This window comes from Talpa occidentalis, unplaced genomic scaffold (genome assembly GCF_014898055.3).
Source record: "Talpa occidentalis isolate TD23 unplaced genomic scaffold, MPIMG_talOcc4v2.1 talOcc4.16, whole genome shotgun sequence".
Taxonomy (NCBI): domain Eukaryota; kingdom Metazoa; phylum Chordata; class Mammalia; order Eulipotyphla; family Talpidae; genus Talpa; species Talpa occidentalis.
In genome coordinates, this window is record NW_023601653.1 from 55,525,183 (window position 1) to 55,549,752 (window position 24,570).

At 38.7% G+C, this 24,570-nt stretch overlaps 1 protein-coding gene across 1 annotated transcript in view; it reads right to left on the reverse strand.

Moving 5' to 3' along the window:
* The window catches only part of SLCO1C1 (solute carrier organic anion transporter family member 1C1), a 48,639-nt gene that overhangs the window by 16,858 nt on the left and 7,211 nt on the right, over window positions 1-24,570 (reverse strand). Inside the window, exons 4-10 of the mRNA XM_037514263.2 lie at window positions 17,387-17,519; window positions 12,418-12,542; window positions 9,949-10,095; window positions 8,135-8,233; window positions 5,697-5,942; window positions 4,542-4,706; window positions 820-1,015 (exon numbers count right to left, since the gene is read on the reverse strand). Coding sequence (XP_037370160.1) covers window positions 820-1,015; window positions 4,542-4,706; window positions 5,697-5,942; window positions 8,135-8,233; window positions 9,949-10,095; window positions 12,418-12,542; window positions 17,387-17,519 — 1,111 coding nt within the window. The remainder of the gene's footprint in view (window positions 1-819; window positions 1,016-4,541; window positions 4,707-5,696; window positions 5,943-8,134; window positions 8,234-9,948; window positions 10,096-12,417; window positions 12,543-17,386; window positions 17,520-24,570) is intronic.

A 24,570-nucleotide genomic window follows, 5' to 3' on the forward strand; every position in this document is an offset into this window, starting at 1 on the left:
AGCAGCTCCACACACTACCATGAGATGCACAGGGCTTCTACTCTCTGCAGAACCTCTTTGTTACAAATGTTTTTAGTTCATTCTATCTGTTACCAAGGGAATACCACACTTGGTTAAGGCTAATGTTATGTGGTAATTCCCAGAAGCAATAATACATGAATTTAGCATTCACTAATTTTCCAGGACATTTTGGATTGCAAAAAATATAACTGATGTTCACGTAGCAGCAGGGCAGCCATATCAATGAAGATGTGATAGAGTGGAATGTGGATGCTGGACTGATAAGCATGGAAGGAAGCACAGAAAAGATCCCCATGTTGAAGGAAAAAAGAATATTACAGTTTCCATACAGTTGTTTCCATGAATAGAATATCCACTTTGTGCCAGGCAAGTGGTATCACTTTTATGAATATTTCCTTGCTTAAACCTTACAAAATCTTAAAAGGCCATTATTTATATTTTTAAAAATGGGAAAATTGAGAATGGATTAAATGACCCTCACAACACAATTGTACTTGGAGTAGACAGAGGTAAGATTCAAAGTCTGTATTTTCCACTGTCAGGATACTTGCCTAAAGTAAGGTGTGGGTTTAGCACTTTAGGGAAATATAAACATCATTCAGATTCAAAGGAAATGGCAGATTTTGGTGACAATAACATCTTCCATGTCAAAAGTATTAATATTATTGCACAATAAAACAGTCAACTCCCTTCTCATCATTACACTTTAAAACAAAATTATTTTACCTTGAAACACATCAATTATTAATTTAGTAAAACAAGCCACGTCTCCCCAGGTTACTCAAAGAGTGAACATACCCTTCATAGGAGACAGTTAGTCCTGCCACATCATAATTTTCACAGCCCAGTGCAAACAGGGACAGGAATAGGAGGTAACCAAAAACAGATGATCCCAAGTAGAGTTTTGCAGCTCCACACACACCAATTCGGAATTTTTTCATAATTATTGCCCCAGAGAATATTCCAAGGGCCACTGCAGGTATGTTGATGAGCCCTGAGGAACATGAAAAATATGTCATTTTGTGAATCTCCAAAAGAGATTGCATAAAATTCCTAAGGGATCGAACAAAACTATGTAATAGTTCCTAAAATATTATTAGACTATTTGGTCATAATGTTATAGCAATAGTCACTAAGCATCACTTATTGGATGTATCAAGAGATTTTGATGACTAGAGTAGGTTATAGCTAGTGATAGCACACCAGACAGACTAGAGTTCTGCCTGACATCATGCTTGGCACTGAATGGGTCAATCAATCAATGCCTTTCTGGTCTGATATTGGGATTGAAAGGTACATTCAGATAGCAGTTAGGTGGCCATTAATGTTCTCTAAGGTTGTGCATTAGAGAATAGTAGGCATATGGAATACAGAAATACATACCAGCCTCTTACCCTCTTCCTTTGATAGCCAACATAGTAGCAATAGTACAGCAGTAGTAGCAGTAGGTTACTTTTATCTTTGCCATTTGCTTACAGTCTGCCGTCCACCAGCCATTCAGCTAAGCATTTGATCAGTTAACATTTATTTTTCACTATAGCTTTAGGAGGTAGGCATATTATAACCCTTATTTCAGAGCACATTTTTTTTAATGGTCACGGTCAGTAAGAGGTCAAACCAGATTAGAATACAGGGAGTCTGATGCCAGTCCTTCTTCAAGGGGCTTGGGACATAGCCTTTTTTAAAAAATTGTTTTACATCCTTGTTAATATTTTGAAAATACAGGATTTCTCCTTACAGGTATGGTTACTGTAGCTCTCCCACCAGCAAAGCACTCATAGTCTTCCAGCACTGTCCATTGTGCACTCTCCCTCACCCTCCATTCTCATTTCTCTCCCTCCCCTACTGGATGTCTCAGATCTATAGTCACCTTTCAAGGATTCATTTTAATATTTTTCTATGCCTGACCCTTTGTTTTATTTCTTTATATTCCACATATAAGTGACACCATTCTGTATTTAACTTTCTCCTGGCTTATTTTGCTTAGCATAATGGGAGATAGTCTTGTAACTAGACATGAAATCCATTGAAAGTGATTATCAAATAAATAAGACAACCCTTGAAAATAGTCTAGGATGGTGATTGAGACCTTAGACTCCAGAGAACAAGCTGGATCAATTTGAATCTCAAATCTACAGCTACAGGTGATTCTCTGAACTTCTCTAAACCTGTCTCCTCTCCCATAAGATAGTGTTGTTGAGGTAAGTGATATGAAAAGTTCTTAGCACAATATCTGGCATAGAAATATCCAGTGAAGATAATATTAGCATTTCTAGGTATGAGACTGACAAAGATGGAAATCTTGGGGGTGAAATATGGAACACGTCTGTGTAGGAATGATGGGGAAGAAGGCTTTGGTGCCCTGTGGGTTGGATTGCAAATTGGTAAATGGCTCTAGAGAAGAGCAACGTGGCATTCATTAATAAACAACTTATCTACTAATTAGGTTTTGATTCTCATGTTGTTTACCCATCATTCACTGATAGCTACATTATCAAATGATATAAGGGCTGAAGTTTGTAGAATCTGACCAGCAGACCAGGCTGAAATGACTTCAGTATCTGTTGAGGTGTACATAATTACAAGTGCTGCTACCACTGACACTGACAACTACTACTGCTAAGATACAAACTTCCTCCCTTCCTCCATTTAAATAACCAATTTCTACACTCCACAGAATCTAAAACATCAAATATATAATGCTCTTTGGCAAGCTATTACATTATTTTAAAAATGTTTTCACCACTTATAAAATGATTAAGGACATTTTATTTCCTCTCCTTTGATGTGACCATTTTATTGTTAATATAAAGTCAAAATAGAAATCTACGCACTTGAAGGGAGCATGAACATGAAATTATTGAAATAAAAGGAAAGAGGCTAATTTTTGCTGCCTTCGCTGAACTGAGTTTTGTGGGTGTTGCAGAGATGAATATATACTGGGTCCCTGTAAAACCAAACATCAGCTAAGAGGCACAAGATTATCATTTAATAAAAAAGCAGATAATAGAAAGTAATATAACAAGTCTGGTTACTCATGACACGTTATTAAATGCTAGTATTTATTTTTCTGATTTTTAAAATACAAAAACATACAGCTGATTCTCCTGGTGTTGCAGATTCTATTTTCCTTCACAATGACGAACTACCATGAAGTTGATGTGTATCATTTAATTCCTTTTTACACACAAATACTCACAGTGCCTGACTTTGAACACAAAAGAACAGGCTCCTCTTCTCCCTTTCAGTTCTATCCTCCCAAAAGTCAATCATGGAAAAAATATCTTCTGAAAACCAGGTTCTGAACTGAAACCTTCAGAGAATGTGGTTAGAATTTTGTTTTGTAAGTTACCAATTGAACCTGGAACACTAGGAGTCCTAGCACAATGTATACCCTTATTTTGTGGCTACCTGGTGTGCTTGATTCCACTGACATTCTCACCTTATCTGGCCTTAGAAGAGCCTGAACATTCAAATGGGATTATTTTAAGGGGCATCACTCCTCCTCATCACTCTTGCATTGTTCAGAATCAGGACTATCCTCTCTATTGACCTCTTTTTAGAGGCCTATGTTCTCTTGAAACTTCCAGGAAGTTATGTGTCCTCTTGCCCTTTCTGCACAAAATATTTGCTTTGTTGAATACAACATCCTACGAGACTCTTACCCCAGTTCCACACTTTCATCTTTTAACACCTGCTTATCCTTATGCTCTTGATTTATATCACACCTTTTAGAGAATTCTTCCTGACTTCAAAATTAGGTTTGTCCCCAGAGTACCTTGGACTGCTCTTTAACTAAAGCATATTCACAGCCCTGTCAGCTGTGTGGTCCTTCTGGAGACATATGTGGCACTAGGGTACACTAGTGCCTTGATCATTAGACCCCACTTTCCTCCCTCAGCCTGAGACTGGACACAGGGTATCCTAGGAAGTAGCCTTTGTATTTATCACAATTACCTATTCACTTTGTATGGTTTGCAACTCTTATCTTCCAAACAAACCTTCAAAAGAAGAACTGTGCTCAGAATGGAATCTTGTGCTCCTTGCACACAGTTTTCCATAAAAATAAGCTAAATGAAGAAGTGCCAGATGTGTTCCCTGGAGGCACCTGTCATTCGTCTTTTATACGTCTTCAAGTCAAATAAATGCATTGGTTGGCATGGATGGGATGGTTGGGACAAAATAAACCTAAAACATTTCTTCAAGTCAACCATGAAATAATAAAAATAAATTAATTGGAACCAATTAATGTTCAAAGTAAAAATCAATGGGATAGTTCTCAACACTGAGAATTTAATGGAAGAATAGTCCAAACTAAGAATAAATTAGATTCACATATGCTAAATGTTCATAATGCAAGATTGTCACAGGAAAATTATATATGCTCACTAGGAAAAAATATCTTCTGAAAATCAAGTTCTGAACTAAAACCAGTATTGGAAAATTTTCTCTAAATTACTAAGGGTCAACCAGAGTAGGCTAAGATAACACCTGTTAGAAAGCATGGCGGACAGACATACCAATGACAAAGTTGGCCTTCGAAGATGATTGCCCATACTGTTGCTCAATGTACTTGGGTTTATATGTCACCATGCCAAATAGAGAATTAAACTGAACAGTGCTTGCACACAAATACAGGAAGTACACTGGATTTCCAAAAAGGTTTTTCAGGGATGGAAGGAAATCTGTAAAACAAAAATGCAATGGTGTCACAACAGTGGCATAATTGGCAGAGGATGCAGCCCTAGCAGTGGGGCTTGAGTGGTTGAGTCCCACCGTCATGGTCATCAGGAGCATGGACAGTGGAATATACATGCCAGGGACATTAAGTCACTGGCACCCGTTCAGGCTGAAATTTGGCCAGGTTCAGATCCAAACACAGGCACACACTTTTGCAGGCATAAAATCCAGATTATGGCTAAAGTTGCAAGTCAGACAGGAATAGATTCCTCTAACTGGTGTAGGTAAAAGATAAAAGGGAGCTGGGAACCCTAGGCAGAACATTAAGAACTCCAGTTTTCTGGGCTCTTTTCTTCAAAATTGGGTCCTGGTCACAGGGAATGGAATATGAAAATTATTTTCAATTAATTAGTGTGAAAAATTAGCTTTGACATTCTCCCTTCTTCCTTTTAATTATGCCGCCAGTTGGAAATGTGAAGACTTTCTATAAATGTAAATATTGCTGGAGAAGGATGAGCAAAGACCAACATTTCTCGTTGTATGTGGAAGGAGTTCATTAGACCACAACTGGCCTTTTGCCCTACCACTCTCACTCCTTTGATCATTGGTAGCAAAGATACACTGGTGTATCTTTCTCAAATAGGTAGGTCTACTCTGAAAAAAAGGCCACCAGCCCTGAGGATTCATTCCTTCCTGTCCACCTAGATTGAGGCAAAGCGGCAATCCCAGGTAGGGCCAGCCACAAGGTTTAAACTGAGGCGTTTTAAGTGTAGACATTTCAGCAAGGAAGAATGTCAAGATACAGAGTCATGTTTTTCAGTCACTTTTCCAGTAATAGAGCTGACTTTCTGATTTTCATTTCCACTTCCTATCGTTTCTAAATTTTTTTCTAACACCTGAAAGGAAAACAGTGAGTGAATTAGTTATGTTATTTCTATATCCTGAAAGTCCCAATAGGAAAACAATTCTTCAAGATCAAGGGGAAGCTGGCTCACCTTTTGCCATCTCTATTATTTTTGTCTTTTCTCCATGGGGTGTTTGGTAGTTAGTATGTTCATCCATAATAAACTTGGATTTCTCACAGGAGGAATTGGAATCCTTTCTCCTTCCTGGTCTTGGTAGACTCTTTGGTAAACACCAGAAAGGCACAGCAGCCAGAAGACTTATGATTCCTGCTATTAGATAACCAAGCCACCAGGCACCTACCCACTGAGGATCCTTTGGGGTAATGGTTATGTGATCTGAAAAAAAAAAAAAAAAAAAAAAGGATGGCCAAATAGAACAGATGGCGAAACTAATGCATTAGCTGTATCATATCATAAACATACCTAATAATTCATAGATGGTAACTTTTTCTCATAGGAACATTACCTTGTTTTGTGAAAGAGAGGATGGTCCTAATACATGAGGATTTATTCCTTTGCTCTTAAATTGATAGTATAGAGTCAAAATATTAGAAGGGACCCTTTGGTTGTAAACTCTGTTCTGGGGTTCTGCAGAGGGACCCCTGTGTCAGTGGCCAAAAGAAGGTAACGTGAGGGATTATTATGAGGCCTCAAAACCTGCCAGCTTCTCCATACCAGTCCCTTTTCACCTGGTTTTACATATTTCCCAGCTACCTAAGATTTGTTCAGAGTCACTCAGAATATGACTTATTAAATGATGGTTAGTTAAACTACAGAGCTATTCTAGGTTTGAAGCAAGATTTGATAATAAAATAACTATCTTACCATAAAATACTTTTAATAACCATTTCTTAATTGATGAAAAGGTTGTAATTTTTGACAAAGTTTCTTGAAACAAATCAAGTAGGTTCTTTTTCTAAGGGGCCTCCCCTGGTGGCACAAGTGGTTGAGCGCAGCGCTGTGAGGCGCCAGCCAGCGAGGGTCCCATATGGCATGGCAGACCTCTCCTGTCATGCTCGCTGCTCCCCTCAGCAGTGTATTTTGTCGGTCTGCCTGTTCTGCTCCCCGCTCTGTCTCTGGTGAATCCTTTCACCCTCCTGCGAATCTGGCCTGTACCCCAGTTCTTGTTTAAATAAATAAATAAATAAATCTTTTAAAAACAACAAACAAAAAAACCCCTGTAAAATTTATTACTAACCTTGTACCACAGTCTATGAAAGCAACAAAATTAAACATTTGTCCTCTGACAATAAGGCTCAATTCTGACATTATACTTGGTAAAATGTTGATACTAGCTTATCTCACTATACATTAATTGCAATCCCTTAATTTTAGCAGTTTAACTCTGTACCACACATCACACTTACATTTTATCTGTATCAGTCTTCATGATTAGATTTTAAACTTTATGAAGTCAAGAAACTCAATTTTTTTATTCCCATAGGCACACCAGCACTTGGGATAATGTAGATGTAAAACAAGTTTTGGGAGAATGAATGAATAAATGAACTTTTTGGAATGTGTCTCATGGTTTAGTTGATTAAAAAAGAACAAGTAGTGCAAGAGTATTCCATTCTATTTTAACCCAAACTGACTTTAACATGAAATTTCAATTTTAAGAAGATAAAACAGGCAAAAAAATTTTTCTTAAAAAAAAAAAAAACATCTCAAGAAGGTACATCTTACAAGAAACAAATTAACACCTGTGGAAAGCTAAGGTTCCCCATTTATTCCTTACAGAAGCTCCCTTCCAGAAGGAAAACTAGTATCACTATCATAAGCCTTTACATTAAAGTCGTGCAGCCTTTTTACAATAGCTAAGATATGGAAACAATCCAGATGTCCCAAAACAGATGAGCGGATCAAAAAACTCATGCCATTTGCAGCAATATGGATGGAGGTTGAAGTAATTATGCTAAGTGAACTAAGTCAGAAGGAAAAAGATAAATATTGGATGGTTTCACTTACATGTAGAATATAGAGAAACTGAACAAAGGGCCAGGAAAAAGACAAAACTTGCAAGCTGACCATAGATCAGAGGCATACAGCAAGGGAAGGGAAAGAAGAGAGGTCAAAACAGGGGAAGGAAGAGGAAAAGAGATGGGGAAGATGGATCACTGGTGCTGTGCTGGTGGGAGTACTATAGGACTTGCACGCAAGGGGAGCAATCAGATACTGTCCAAAAATTAACTTAAGAAAATAAATAAAAGTGTTGGCCTTTTTTTTTTCAAGTTCATGAATACATGATCAATTGATGGGACTGCAATAAATGTTGATATTCCTGAAACCAACAAGTAGCCACAGTTTTGAGTCTCAACTATGTTGGAACGTGTTTGAACTGTCAAATGAGAAGTGAAAAGGGATACACGTGAATAACCAACCATGCGCCATCCAGTTTTACTCAACTATTTCCTATATCAAGAACACATTTTCTATAGATTATTTTCATTTTATGAAAGATTATCATCCATCCTTGTTTTTAAAAATTATAGTAAAATAAATGAATAAATAAAAATAAACTCTCTTACCAAGATTTACAAAGCCAATGTCAACATACAGTTTGGCACATAATGAGCCCAAGAGGAAACCAAAGATTGGTCCGATAATTGCAACCGTCTGCACACACCCTGCACCAAAAAAAAAAAAAAAGTGCTGTTTCTTTGCTTTTATAAATTAGTAAATCTTTAAACAAGAAATATGAGATCCAATTAGTAGCTGAAAATATTTCATCAACTCCTCACTTACAAGTGTTTAATTTGCCAAATTTTTCAACCTCATTGAATCAGGAAATAAGTCCTTAGCTTTGGAAGAAGAATGAGCACTTTCAAGGCATTCATTACCTCTTAGTAAGAAAATAACATCAAGACTGAAAAGAAGTTAATTTCCCAAAACGGAACAAACTTTACTCCTAGGATTAAATTCCCCCCCACTGATAAAAATCAGAATTATACTAATTTTGAAAGGCTTTCAGGAACTTTTTATGGTCAATTAAATATAAGGCTTAATTTGATATTAAAATTGATCTCTTCCACACTAGGAAAAAGTGCACGTGTTTAGAGGTTGCAATAGCAAAGGAGTTAGACTTGGTTGCAGGGAGAAAGATCATGGCCTGCCTAGGCAGCTTCGTCAGGTAAGTTGAACAGGCTGCCCAGACAGCACCCTCTAGCCAGGACATAGCCCTTCCCTGCAAACCATCTCCCATTCGCCTTGCATTTCCTCCTAGAGCTCATGCCACACATATCCTTGGGAGATTAAAACTCGTTGGAGGAGTAAGTAGTTGGCAGACACTTTTTTTGGATAGAAAAAGGGTGGCGAGAGTGAGCAGTTTCTGAGCTCCTGGAGAGGAAAGGGACACCTAGACACCTCCTACTTCTCTTGGCTGCATTTTTCTCTACTCCCCATAGTAACTGCCTGGCATGTGGGCCGGAGCTTCTGTTCCAGTTCCAGCTCTGACATATGCTGTAGTTTTCCTTTACAGCAGGTGCTGTGTTTGTAACTACTGCTTCCTTGACTCTGATTGGCCCCCTTGGCCACTTTTGGAGGTATGTGTGCATAACCAAGTGGGACTATACAGTGGACCTAGCTCTAGTCCCCTTGATGAACTTAAATCTTGTCCTTCTGTCTCTGAAGGCAAAGTCCTCAAAAGAGTAAAACTGGAAGACGATGTGTGAAACCAGAACAGATTTTAGCCATCCCTGGATCTTCTAGTTTCTGGGAAGCACGGAATGCTTAGATGTAGCTAGGCTTGGCCTTTGTTATAGTTCAGGTTTTGTTATTTTAGCTGCTGGTCTAGCAACTGGGACAAGTGTCAGACATTAGGTAGCCTCAGACCTGGTTTTTGTCCTTAAATACAAGACCTTACTTTTTTTTTTAATCCCTTGCTGACTGCTATTTAAATCTCAGAATTCCTTGTCTAGTCCTCATAGGAAAAAGATGCTTTAAATAGTCAGGGCTTATAAGACAGGGGTTTCTAGGGCTATGGAAGTGAATTTTTAAAAATGCAATAACCTGAATGTTTCATCGGTACAGTTAATCCAGTAAAAAAAAAAAGACACCAAAAAACTGTGAAATATGAAATCCATGGAAATATTTGTACATGGTTACACATCATTAAAAGACAATAGACATGAGCTCAGTTATAATCAGATGTGTTTTCCCTAATGCAATAGATCCTTTCAGTTGAAGTTTCTTCATTATCAAAACCTCCCTGTGGACTCCTGAAATGTGTGAGCTGAATAAAGGAGTTGGATGTGAAACCTAAAACCTTCCACATACTATTTAGTTTACAATTAAGAAAGAAGAGCTCAGTGCTTCCCATGAAGATGAATGAGGTTGATGTTACCAATATAGAAAGCTGCATTTTCTTCACTGGCAAAATCATCAAGGTAGGCAATGCCTAGAGGCTGTATGGGAGTTTCTCCAATTCCACGCAGAAGGTTCCCCAGGAAAACATAAATCCACATGGATGAACTGGCATCAATTTCACATTCTTGAAAGAAAAGCAAACCAAAAGGATTAAAATTAGATCACTATCAAAGTCAAATATTTATTCTGTATTAAATTGGATTAGAATGTAGAAGTGAAATTTGCAATAAACACAATTTGATAGCAGTTTGAGCAAGAATGGAATATGTTTTGTAACCTCAATATTTTAGACAGTTAAATCCTGCAGACTTGACTAAGGAATGCTATTTTTTCTTGTTTGTTCCTCTTTAGTCTCTTTTTCAACGGTTCATATTTGCACTAAGTTCTCCGAATTCCTATATTCCATTAATATTTAGTGTCCTATCTGGGACAAAACACAAAATTTTGAACAGTTTTTTTTTTTCAGTAACAATTTCTTTTTATCACTGATGATGTTTTATCTGAAGTTCAAAATATTGTGTATTATTGCTTAAAACTACAATTGTTTAATATTGGATGGTTTCACTTATAGGAGGAATATAGGGGAACCAAATAAGGGATCAGGAAAAAAATATCAATGATAATAAATTGAAAAAAATACAAAATTAGCAGGCAACTATAAATCAGACATTCTGCAAAGGAGCGGGAGGCAGAGGGATCAAAATATGAGGGAAGAACACAAGGGACTGTGGTGACGGTGCACGGGTGAATTGGTGGTGGGAATTTCATGGGGACTATACCTGAGGGGAAAAAGCATACATTGTACAAAAATGAACAATGATGTAAAATATGTATAAATATATATATATATATATACATATAATTTAAAAAAGGGAAAAAAATCTACAATTGTTTACTAATGAATAAACATTTTTAGGAAACAATTCATATAAAATTAGAAACTATATATAATGTTCCAGTAAAATACAACGCTAACAATTTTAAAATGCTTTTTATATGTCATGTGATAACATGGTCATGTAAAGTAGGATAATTCCTTTCATATAAATAAATTATAAATAAAGTACAGCTTTGAAGAATTTAGGCTTTTAAAAATTGAATTCTCAGGGGAGGAAGGATAGAGGAGAGAGCAAAGTAGGGAGGGAAGCCAGTGGTCGATGATAAAGGACTTTGGGGACCTTGGCGGTAGCTGCGGTGTGGTGACAGACATCTGAAGAGCTGTGAACCTGTGCCCCCAAATCATACAGTGTTGTAAACCAATGTTGCCTCAATAAAAAAGGATATTTCCTCTTTTGTTGTATCATTATTTGTATGCCTCTTCCTAATTGTTAAAAATAAATACAATATAAAATACTTTCAGTGACTATATATTATGTACAGATGAAAATCCAAACTCTCTATTTTTGTCTCTTTTTGTGGCCCTGAATTAAATTTATTATCTATTATATTCTTACATAAATAAGCCCTCTGCCCTGGTCCATTGATTTATATTTGTCCTCCTAAATGTATCTATTACCTCTTTTACACTCTCCTCTTTTAGAATACTCTTCTTTTAATACAGCAGGACAGGGTAAATTTTTTTTTTTTACATGTTTGCGTTCTTATTTCTTCCCTCAAATTTCCATGTTTTATCTCTGACCCTTCCCTTTACTCTAGCAGCAAGACCTCTAGTGTTCCCTGCCCATGGCAAAGATGTATCAAGAGACAGCATTGAGGAGGCTATTAGGGGAGTGAAACATTTGTATGGATAGCAGGTATATAAAAGAAAGATTTGTATGGATAGCAGGTATATAAAAAAAAGGCTTACTTCTATGAGATAGAATCTGATTCCTCAGGTTAGGGAGTAGGGAGTGGGTTGGTGGGTGACATGGAGGAAGCGTGGAGTGTATTGATGCTGAAGGGCTGTGGCAAGAGGGGATTTGAGTTTCTGCGCCTGGTGACATGGCAGTAGATTTTATGAACAAAGAGAACCTGTGCCACCTTAGCCAGGTAAAACCTAGGGAGTTAACAAAACCCCAATATGAAATAGCTACATCCTGACTTAGTCTCCTCATGGGCATTTCAATATCTACTGTGATGCAGAAGAGAGAGTACCAGTCTAGGGTGATGGTCATGAGTATCTTGGTGGTAGTAATTTTATGGGGACAACACCTGAGAGGAGAAATCAAACACTGCACAAAAATGAACAATGTAAAAATACATAAATTAAAAAAATACTCCCTGTATTCCCAAGGATGGCTCCCATGTAGCATCGCTGTCAACATGCGCTGGCCATATGCAAGTCTAGGCATTTTAACACTATCCCTTGCACACTATCCTGTGTAGAAAGTCAATTTCCATGTATTCAAGATGATCACCTCTCTAGCAATTATGCTCAAAGGACACAAATGTGGACATAAGGACCCCAAGGTGATATATGTGACCAAATTAAAAAAAAATAACTTACCATTACTTATTTTGGATTGTGGTTTTTCCATAACTGAGGTTGGTCTTTGACTGTTTGACTCTAGGAGACATGGAGAAATGCTCAGAGTGGAATTGGAGAAAGGAGAATGCCTTTCATACCTGTACCTGCATAAAACAAATGTTTTTGACTGCAGAGCATTTAACAACAAGCTAGAAATATTTTATGTAGCTACATAACTTAGGGTGCCAGGCTGAGTTTGCAGCTATATGTGAATCACCAAACCAAAACAGCATTCAACAAGCAGAGTTTGTGCTAAAGAGACATCCAGAAGAGGTGGTTCATAGGTATTGTTCCGTATCTAAAGCAGACAATTTACTCAGTGTAATAAAAAAAAAAAAAGGTAAGATTATTCAGAGGGGCTCACTGCAATATAAAACAATGATTATAAATAACCTACTCCCTAGTGAACAAGTACCCAGTATTTCACTAAAATTATTATCTGATTCAGAGGAAAAGCAGTAATTTAACAGCTTCCAGCCACTGGCACACTGTATTTAGACCTGTGAATTTAATAGAAAAACAGCATCGCTGAATCTAAAGAATAAGAACATGTATGCTTTTTGAGCTATCCAGATGGCATCCTTTTTTCTCTAAGGGTTAAGTTATTCCTAATTCCACTGTCTTCTGTTTCAAAGATGACAATGCAGCTGGTTGAAGGGCCAAGGATCGTGATAACTCTGACAACCTCAGGCTCCACGTGGCCCCTCAAATGATCCCTCTTGAGCCCATTTCTCTACTCCACCTCAGGGAAGAGGTACCTGGTAAGAGATCATCATAGCACCTTGATTCTCATTTTGTTCAGGTACTGTGTGACTGACATCTAGTGATCTTTGTAATGTCTCAGACATGTTAATAGTAAAAACCTGTTTATTTAGCATGATCAGGAAAAGATGTATTGACTTATTAGAATATGCAGGTTAGTAAAGTGTTACCTTATATATTATTTTCCTTTTTTTTTTTTTTTTGTGGGACCCTTGCCGGTGGCTGGGGATCGAACTGGCACTGCAGAGGCTGTGGGCAGCCTCACAACCCAGTGCTCAAACGCTGCGCCACCAAGGGAGGCCCACCTTATATTATTTTTCATAACCTATGCCTGATGGGTTCACAACCCCCCCCCCCCAAATAAGTGAGAATTTTGTATGTGGATGAATATTTAAGGAAAGAGACTCAGTTTTTGTCATTCTTATCAAAAGGTTCCCTGGCTAATAGGTTAAGGGCCACTTACTGAAGATAACTTAGCAACACAGGAGAACATTGAGCATTGAAGAAATCACAGCAAGTACTTCTCTTTTGCTAATAATTCCAGAGATACCAGGAACTGTTAATAATGTCTCAAATGCTCTAAAAGCGAGCATTGATAGTGATTATATAGTGATTAGATAATATTTTGACAATTTTTAATTATTTGAGCTTTCTCAGTTCAGTCTATCACAAGGCAAGTGTTGCAAGCATAGTAATTATTTTGACTCAGTAAATGGGATTTTATGTGAGTACCACCTTTGTCTCTAATTGCTAATATGATACTCTGGAAAAATAAACTAATTTCTTCAAATTTGAGTGTTTTTAGTTATAAAATGGGATCCATAGATGTGGTATGTAGATCTGTTTAAGCTCTGATGGATTAAGAGACAAATGACTAAATTAGGGGACAAATGTACAAATGCTCTTAAAGCAGGGACTTCAACTTCTGACTTATATTCCAACCCTGTTTGACAGAATCTTGATTCTGATACATCAAATTCTACAGTAGCCTTCTAAATAGACTTCCTGCTTTTAAGTTATCCCCACCAGGGTCATTTTTCTAAGCAGCAGTGTCATCTTTAAAAATATGTCAGTTTATGTCACTCTGCTCAAAACTTCACTGCTTTCCCATCTAGTCCAAGGAAGAACTGACATCCTTGCAGTTGTTTGTGGTCTTAATGTGCCTAGTGTGTCTGCAGGCCAGCAGCATCAGCTGACTCTCTAGCTCCACCCAGTGCTACTGAGTCAGAATCTACATTTTACCAAGAGCCTCAGGGAAACAGCCCTGACATCTCTTCCCATTCCCCTTTATACCTTTCCCTTGCTCCTCCCATTTCAGCTGTTTAGTCTTCTTGTGGTTCACACATCAGACTCTCCCCGGATGTAGGAACTTTGCATTCATCCACTGTTTATTTATTTATTTTTAAAGAATTATTTATTTATTTGTTTGTTTGTTATTTTATACAAGCCCCGGGTACAGTCAGAAGCCGGGAAGGGTGAGAGAATTCACCAGAGCCAGAGCGGGGAGCAGAACAGGCAGAAGGACCGAAGTACACTGCTGAGGAGAGCAGCGGGCGGCAGGAGAGGTCTGCGCGCTGTGGGACCCTCGCCAGCAGCCAGGGATGGAACCGGTGCTGCAGAGGCTGCAGGCAGCTTCGCAGCCCATCGCTCAACCGCTGAGCCACCGGGGAGGCCCTCATCCACTGTTTATTTACCCTAGAATATTCTTCCCCAGATAGCTGCTTAGCTATCACCTTCACCTCTTTCAGAGTTTTCCTCATATGCCATCATCTCAGTGAGCTGTCCCTTGATAATTCAACTTTAAATTATAATTCCCCCCCACTCCACCCCACCCTACTACACTCCTTATTTGTCTTCACTGGGTGGTTTTCCTTATAGTACTTAATATCTGGCAAACTACATCATTATTTGCTTGCTTATTGCTTGTCTTGAATATGGAGATTTTTTTGTCACTATATCCCCATTACGCAGGAAGAGCAATCATTATGTACTTGTTAATTTATGAGTCAGATGAGCTAAAACACAGAGGTAAACACAGCTTGTTGGGAATATGCCCTCAATAATTTATATCTATGAGGAATACTACATTTTGTTGAACACCAAGGAAATTCTGTTAGAGTATAGCAGTCTTTTAGAGAACAAAAAATTACATTTTGGACAAGTGTCCATTTAGTGCCTAAGGGTAAAGAGGTTGAAAAGAAGTTATAATAATCCTCTGTAGACATCAAGCTTTATAAGGAACAGCAAAAATTGTGTGTATTGTTTTTATGGTTATTTTTTTTTTTCACTGAAGTAGTCCCATTATCTGGCATAGTACCAGACCAATGGCAGACTCTCAATAATGAATGAACAAATATATACTTCAGGATAGTAAAGGTGGTGGACAAGACTCTTTGACCAGTTAGTATCTTTTGTTGGAACTGGTGTCCTGACTGACCTTCTCTTAGATCCTCTTCTAGTGTTTCAGTGAGCTCTTCACCCATATCATCTCACTTAATATCAGCAACAACACTATGCACTAGATACTATTTTTTAATATGCCTTTAAGACACAGTAACCAAGGCCTCCCTGGTGGCACAAGGGGTTAAGCACCACACTATGAAGCAAACCGCAGCCTCTGCAGCATGAGTTAAATCCCCGGCCAGCCAGGGAGCAACCCACATGCCGAAGCAGACCTCTCCTGTCTCACCCACTGCTCCCCTCAGCAGTGTGTTTCAGTCAGTCAGCCTGTTCTGTTCCCCACTCTGTCTCTGGTGAATCCTCTCACCCCCTGCGTCTCTGGCCTGTACCCCAGCTTTTGTATGCATAAATAAGTTAAATCTTTAAAATAAAAAAAGACACAGTAACCAAGACCTAGAAAAGTTAAGTGTCAAAAGTCACATATAAGGGCTACTGATCCACTGCAGAATAAGGATATGTCAAGAGTCAAGGGTTTATCTATCTTTGCAACAACTTCCAAATTTTTAATCTTTTAGAAGGGGAACTCTTTTATACCTGAGCAAACTATTGCATACAGGCTCAGTGAAGAGAACTGATCACAGTGGTACAGCTGTGGCTCAAGCAGGGCTTAAGGCAGATGGAAGATTCATGTCCTTGGCCTTTTCCTTTGCTTCCTCCTTACACACTGGCCCCACACAGTGCCTCCTTACACCTTGGCCCCACACACTGCCCAGTGGGAAACAGGTAGAGAGGTGTCTAAATGGCAAGTAAAGAGCTAGGGGACCAGGGGAAATATCCAGAAGGTAGATTTGATCCCATTCAGAGGATTCCATGCACTGCCTTTAGAGGTTGGACACAGAGGTCAAAATCTGACTAATCTGACTCTATTTATATAAGTTTCCTGGAAATCTGAGAAAAATCTTTGAACCAGATAATTTCTAAGGCTCTTGAGCAAATGTCATGATACAGTGATCTAGAGTGGGTGATAATTTTACTTGATACAGAATTTTCTATAACGTTCTCTTGCTTCAAAACCTCACAGTACCTTCCATCAGACAGCAAAAGATAATGACAGAGAAGGTGGTAATAGGGATAGGCATGAAGGATATTGCAGGAGAAATCAGAAGACCTGTTTTAGGGTTCTGTTTCTACATTCATAAGGCACGTAACTTTGACGAAGTCCACAAACTCTTAAAATAATGGTCCTTAGATCTACAATAAAAGGATAAATTATGTTTGCGGGTCTCATGAGTTATTGCAAGGGTAAAATGATATTTAAAAAAGGTGAAAACTTTTATATCTACTAAAAATTTATGTATGCAAGTACTAACAAAACTAACAAAAGTAGAATTCTATTGAGAAAGGCCTGTGAGATGCTTATTGGACATTGACTGTTCTTTGTGTTGGTAACATATCACTCAGTTGTCGGCTACTCCAGTGCACCATGATGCAGCATTTTGTCTGTAGTGATACCACATAACATGTTAATTTCTTTTTACTTAAAAATTTGGCTCCATAGCTAATTAAAGCATTTGAATGAGAACTTAGTAGTAAAAACCTCCCTTTTACCTTGTTGACATCCATATGTAGTAGTATAGTGTTGGTTTTACATTAAATCACAAGTAAAACTGTAAGTGTTCTGAATTTTTGCCCCAAGAGAATGTAATAAAAAAAGTAACTGAAATTTAAATTATTATCGTAAAATGGGAGAAATAAAGCAAGCAAAAGTTGACGGCTTTCGACTCACTGCTCCATGATGAACTGAGGCATTGCGATGAGCAAAGTTCCGACCCCCATGATGAGGCACCCTGCTCCAATTATTTTTGGTCTATGAAGTCTGGCTCCAAAGTAGCTAACACATGTTATAACTAAGAGATTCCCTGTGGGAAAAGAACAAAATGTTCAGAAGTTAGAGAACTTAGTAAAAGTCATCAAGAACTTAGTAAAAGTCATCAAGCATCACTAAATGGATAAATCTGAATGAACAAATGTATGTCTATAGCAGAAATGGTAGTGCTTTGTTTTGACTGAACCATCTCTCCCCCATCTTTCCCATCATTGTCTCATCTGTCTTTCATCTGCGATGACTGTTGAAATTGTCATCATGCTAATTATTTCAACCATTTCATCCCTTTTTGGAAATATTTCAGTTGCCAACCCTTCTATTTCATTTTCATCTGCCCTAATTATGTCCCTTTTAATAAGTGCTTCACCAGTAAATCAAATTGTAGAAGTTTTCATTTAGTTGCTCTCATATTTATTTTGGTGATTTTGAAGTAAACTTTGGTTTACTTCAGTAAAGTTTTCCATTAAAACTTGTTTGATTATTCATTTAGGTTTTCTATTACAACTTTTATTAGATAACCATTTGCTCTTGAGACATAATACATATTCTTGCTGAAGCTGATAATTCCTAGAAAAAAAACAAATGCACCTCACTTTAAATTAAATGAAATTATGAGACTTATTTACAATTTTTATTGTAATTCTTATGAAAATACCCAAAATAGAAATAAATAATATCCTATATAAACTAGAGCCATATCAATTATATAACCTCAGTGTATGTATGCCTATAATATAAATTTTAAGAAACACAAAAATCTACATAAAGTAAATTCATCTGTGTCTTTTTTAAAAATATAAAGGATATTTTTTAAGGTAGGGATAGGCCCTTCCAAAATGTGTCCAGAGAAAATGTTGTTAATTGCTTTTGGATGATGATGGTGATAACTGATTAAACATGCTTTAGGGATTGTGTTCTCATGCTTAGCTGTGTACAGAAGTTACTGGAAGGTAGGGGTGAGGGAGTTAGAAACATTAAAATGCAATATCTTGGAAGCTCTCAAAAGTTTTTTATTTAATGGATCTGGGGTGCTGGCCAAGAAATCTGGACTTTTCAAGCTAGCCCAAAAGTGTTGATGGAGATGGTTCCTGGAATATGCTTTAACAAACATTGTTTAGGGTCTTAGGTTTCAGGAGACTTTAAAGTTTTAGCCATTTGCATTTGGAATATTTAGCTTTTAAAAGAACTGAAGTGCTAGATAAAGAATTTAGCAATTTCCCATCAATGGACTATGATGCCTGAAGGGTGGCCTTGCTTTGAAGTTCTCCTTGATGTTTCCAAGTTTCTAGCAAGAGTGCATTTCCTTACATCTGTAAGCAATCATCTAATTTACTACTGTTCATTCACATTGCCAGTTTTAGTCAAGTACAAAAAGAGCAGGAATCTTTATAGCCTTGAAGACAAAAATAAGAAAGTAGCTTGCACAGTGGCCCCAGGTTTTATGACTCCAGAATTAAGCTCTTTTTAATTTCGTATTTCTTTTAAAAATTGGGTACGAGATTTCTCATTTGACATTCAAGCATTTTGTTAGAAGAAATTTTGGATGACATTATAGTAATAATTCTGTCTCTACTTGAATGTGTCACAGTAGATAAACCAAAATAAAGTGAAAGCTGATGTTGTGGTTTATAGGTTGTTCCCCTCTCCCTGTAACCTACCCTTTCCAACACCACTGCACCCACAGTACTCAGAACAAAGTGCTCACGTTTGTGTCATTTCAACATTGTTAGTTTATACCAAATACTCTCCAGGGACACTTATCTGTGATATCTATGGAAGTTTTTGCTTCCTTTACTTAATATCTTGAGTTCTCAGAAGGTACACTTGGAAATAAAGAGTGGCGAATAATTTTTTAAAAATTGAAATGGTATCAAAAGTATTTCACAACTATCATCTATCCTCTGAAAAGACAACAAACATTCATTCGTGTTCATATTTTCTATTTTCCTCCCCCTCTTTCCCTCCCTCCCACCTTACCTTCCTTCTCCATATAATCACCCCACACACACATAGACATTATTTCCAACAGAAATGAAAGCCACCTGACCCTTCTTATAAGACTAGTTTACCCTTAAAACTAAAGTAGATAAGGAAAATGAAAGAAAAGACCAAGTGTAGTTTATTCCAGGAATGCAAAGGTACCATCAGATAAGAAAAACAAACAAACAAACAAACAACTATGAAATCACTATTAAATGATGGAAGGAGAAAAAAAAAAAAAATCCATGGTGAAAAATCTGTGAAGATTACACAGATGTAATGAAATCATTTAGTATAATTAACCACTCACTTATAGTAAGAAAAATCTAAGCAAATTTTAAAGTATCTATCAAAACCACATAGCATATTGCTTAATGGTGAAACTTTAAAATCACTTTTAGGTTAGATATGAGAGAAGAATGCCATTGTCACTGCTTCTGTCCCACATAGTACTGAGGCCAATGCAGTAAAGCAACAATCAGAAATTATGGATCTAAAAATTGGAAAGAATGATATATAATGTCATCTATTTCAGTCAATTTGATTGTCTATTTAGAAAACTGCACATCTACACCCAAAGAATAAGAAACCACAACTAGAAAGATTCATGCATGCTTATCTATGTTCATAGCAGCATTATTCACAATTGCCAAGTCATGAAACCAACCTAAATGTCTATTGACAGACCACTGGATTGAGAAGTTGTGGAATATATACTCAGTGGAATACTACTCAGCTATTAAAGATGAAATAATGCTTTTTGGGCCAAAATGGATAGAATTTGAGGTGATTATGGTAAGTGAAATAAGTCAGAAAAAAAGTCAACAGATATTTTCACTTGTGGAATATAAATAACCAAAAAAGTAAAAAAAAAAAATATATATATATATATATAAATAACCCTACTGCCCCCCCCATACATGTAAAAAGAGCAAAGCAAAAATAATTCCTAGACTCTGAAAAATAGACTGGATACCAGAGGGTTGGGGGGAGGGGAAGTGATAGGGTTTTGGCACTGAAGCTTTGGTGGAGAGTGTGACAATGTGCTCTTCAAAATACATAATTATAAAACAATTAGCAAATTATTACAATTTGGGGGAAAACCATTAAATATTACCAATATGCTTTTGCCATTGTGGTCACTTGTCCTTAAGTGGGAACAAATACAATGAAATCAGCCTATGGTCTCATTGCAATATGCAGTTCTTTGAAATGGTGTCTTATCTTTTACATGTGCAATTAGCTGAAGCTGGCAACTTCAAGAATAAATATTGCACTTAAACATGTTGGCACTGAACTCTGTACTCATACACCAGCTAAAGGTCAGCTCTTTCCCAAAGAGCAAAAACTTCATATGGAATTGTCAGATACACATGTAGCATGAAGTCAAGTGCTGTCTACACCTATTCAAAACAGAAGGCCAATTTCTGGAAACTAGGATTTGATCATCCTAAAACAAGTCCCAATGTGCTTCTCCAGATGAGCCTGATATCCAGCTAAAAGGAGTGCCAGGTCAAAGCCTAGCTGGGCTGTCTTGAGCATGCCACCTGTTCTCTTGGGTCTCAGTTTTCTAACCTCAAATACTGGCTTATTGGGTTAGGTAATTTTTAATTGTTTCCTATCATACACTTCTAAAATTGGTTATCAGCCATTTTGTGGCTTACCCTTTACCTAACAAAGCAATTTTTGTTCAAAATACTATTTAATTAACTCAAAGGTAGAAGCCAAATGGAATTCATTAAGCACCTTGGTGTTGAGTCAAATGTAAGGACATCAATGTCTCTTGGCTTCATGGGTTCAAGAATTGTTGCTGTTGGAAACTATTCTCTGTAAATACATGTGAATAAAAATAAAAGCCAGGAGACTTCAAAAATATCTACAGCTGGTCCTCCCTGGTAGCACAGCGGTTGAGCCCTGGGCTGCGAAGCTGCCCACAGCATTTGCAGCACCAGTTCAATCCCCGGCCGCCAGCGAGGGCCCACATGGCACGCAGACCTCTCCTGCCACTCCAGCTGCTCCCCTCAGCAGTGTGTTTCGCCGGTCTGCCTGTTCTGCTCCCCACTCTGTCTCTGGTGAATTCTCTCACCCTCCCGCACTTCTGACTGTACCCAGTGCTTGTATAAATAAATAAATAAATCTTAAAATAAAATCTACAACTATAGACAGTTAAAATTGGCAGAAATTCAACAATGTTGCTGCATTACAGATGACATTTAGAAATCAGTATTGTTCCAATATCTCAGGAGTTTCCAAATAGGAATATAACAAGAAGTCTCTCCAAAATAGCAAAAAGGCAAAAAACAAAACAAAACAAAACCCAACTTTAAATATGTAGGACTTGAACTAACAAAAGACAAAAGATAAGCAGTACATTTATAGAGAAAATTACAAAATAAACAATAAAAAAGGTCTGGCTAGATGAAGCATTATCCCATATTTATTGATGGGAAGACTCACTGGGAAGACTTGCTATGATAAAATGTCAGCTAGCTGCTTTAATCCATAAATTCTACATAATTTCAGAAAACTCATCCAAGTATATAGCCTAGAAAAATTTGAAGCATGAATTTGGAGATTTTCCTGCTTAGGGGTTGAGCTAATTACTGAGAGTAGAAGGAATTACAAATAATTGGACAATGTGTATATTCCATTAATGATTAGACAACTATATAAAAAGTGTTTCTTTACCAGTCAGGCATGTAAGAAGCTGGAAGTTGTCAATCCATCCTAACAAACAGAAAAAGCAACAATTCTTCTTAGATCCATCAGAGAGGTGGAGTGGTAGGACAAACTGTTATTCCTTAAATTTGGAGACACCAACAGGCAAATGCAGAGAATCATGGTAGACTGAAGCAGAAACCAGTGAGCACAAATAACTTTGGGAACAGTAGGGAGGAAAACCTGATGTAGGGTAAGGAAAAAATATCAGGCTTTTCTGCCCTCCCGCCATCAGGATAGATGATGGATCCTTGCAGTCCTGAATGCATGCCTGATGGCGGACACCTGGAGTAGGGTGTGGGCGGATGTAGATAGGATTCACCTGGGCTAAGACTGTGCTTTTAAGGGTGGCGTCACGAGGATGCCAGTAGAAGCCAAAAGAGAAGCCAAGATGCAGTGGGGGGGGGGGGGAGAGGGGTAGAGGGAGAGCACGCCTGGAGAGCCCAGATAGAGGCCAGATAGAGGCCCACCAGCCTCCTGGCCCCCCAGTACCCCTGCCTGCTGTGTACCTGGTAAACCCCAATAAAAGCCTGCAAAAAGCCACTGAGGGCTCTAACTCCTCCTTTATCTGGTCTGCTGGGTCATAGAAAACCTGCACTGTGTCCATTCCTGCCCCTACACCTGATCTGGCAAATAGTCTGGACATGAATAAGAGAAAAACTGGGCAACCCAGTGTAGAGGCAGGAACTACACAGGCCAGGTTTTCTGATCCAGCAGACCGGGTAAAGGAGGAGTCAGAGTCCTCAGTGGTTTTTGCAGGTCTTTTATTGGGGTTCACCAGGTGTAAAGGCAGGACAGGACACAGTGCAGGTTTTCTGATCCCATGCAGACCGGGTAAAGGAGGAGTCAGAGTCCTCAGTGGTTTTTTGCAGGTCTTTTATTGGGGTTCACCAGGTATATGGCAGGCAGGGGTGCTGGGGGGCCGGGAGGCTGGCAGTCCTCCCAGCCCCCAGCAAATCCTCACTCTATCTGGGCTCTCTGGAGTTCTCTGCTTCTCTCTCGGCTTCTCTTTCGGCTTCTGCTGCTGCTTTCCCAGCTTCTGGCGTCCCTGTGACGCCGCCCTTAAAAGCACAGTCTTAGTGCAGGTGTACCCACTTCAGGTGCCAGCCATCAGGCATGCATTCAGGATCACAGGGATCCCTCATCTATCCTGATGGCGGGAGGGCAGAGAAGCCAGATACCTTTTACCTTACCCTACACCAGGCATACAGCAGGCAGGGGTGCTGGGGGACCGGTAGGCTGGCAGGCCTCCCAGACCCCAGGAGGTCTTCACTCTGGGCTCTCCAGCCTTCTCTTGGCTTCTGCTGGCGTCCCCGTGACGCCGCCCTTAAAAGCACAGTCTCAGCCCAGGTGAATCCCATCTACCTATGCCCACACCCTACTCCAGGTGCCCGCCATCAGGCATGCATTCAGGACCGCAGGGTTCTGTCATCTATCCTAATGGCGGGAGGGCAGAAAAGCCTGATATTTTTCCTTACCCTACACCCAGTCATTGAGGGCCATCCTGCATTTTTACAAATTTTGCCCTTTTGTGCTCCCTACTCAGGGAGAGGAAAGCAGTCACTTTTAGCTCTACCAGAGCATTAAGATCTTAACAAGGCAAGCTCAGGGGAAACTGATGAGCCCAGATCTGACCAGATGGAGCATTATCAGAACCTATGCCACCTAGAGGCAGCCCACTTCAGCCATCCTGGCACCCCTAAAGGGGGCAGAAAATGTTCAGGAACATGGGTGAGGTCACATGGCAGAGACAGAGGCTGATTGTAAGAATGACCTATGCCAGGGCTGGAGAAGGCCTCCCTCCCCACACCCATGGTAAAGGCCTATTTACTCTGGGTCTTCTTTCTCAGAGCTCTTTCTGGCGTTCTCTTGTGGTCTTGCCGCTTCTATAGTCATTCGTCTTCCAGTAACCGTTCTCCATCTCTAAATGCTGCTGCCCTTATATCGCTGGCCTCTAGGCTCAGGTGTGTGCTCTTATGCATACCTACACCATCCATACTCCAGTGTCCACAATCGGCACACGTGGCCCTGCACCCAAGCTCCCAATTGCCTTCTGCATCAGTATGATCAAGGCCACAGGTGATAGCCACAGGAGGCTAGTGGTGTAAAACGCCTGATGAATTAACTTAACCTACAATGTACAAAGGAAACAGCAAGAACAGATGGGCAATGTAATCAGAGACTGTAATTCTAAGAACCATTAGCAAATTCTAGAGATCAAAATGCTGTAACAGAAATGAATACTTTGATAGGCTTGTTAATAGACTGGACACAGCTGAGGAAAGAATCTCTGAACTTGAGGATATTATAATAGAAACCTCCAAGAATAAATAGGAAAAAAAAAACCTAAAAAGAACTGTGGGACTACAGAAGTTACAACCTATACA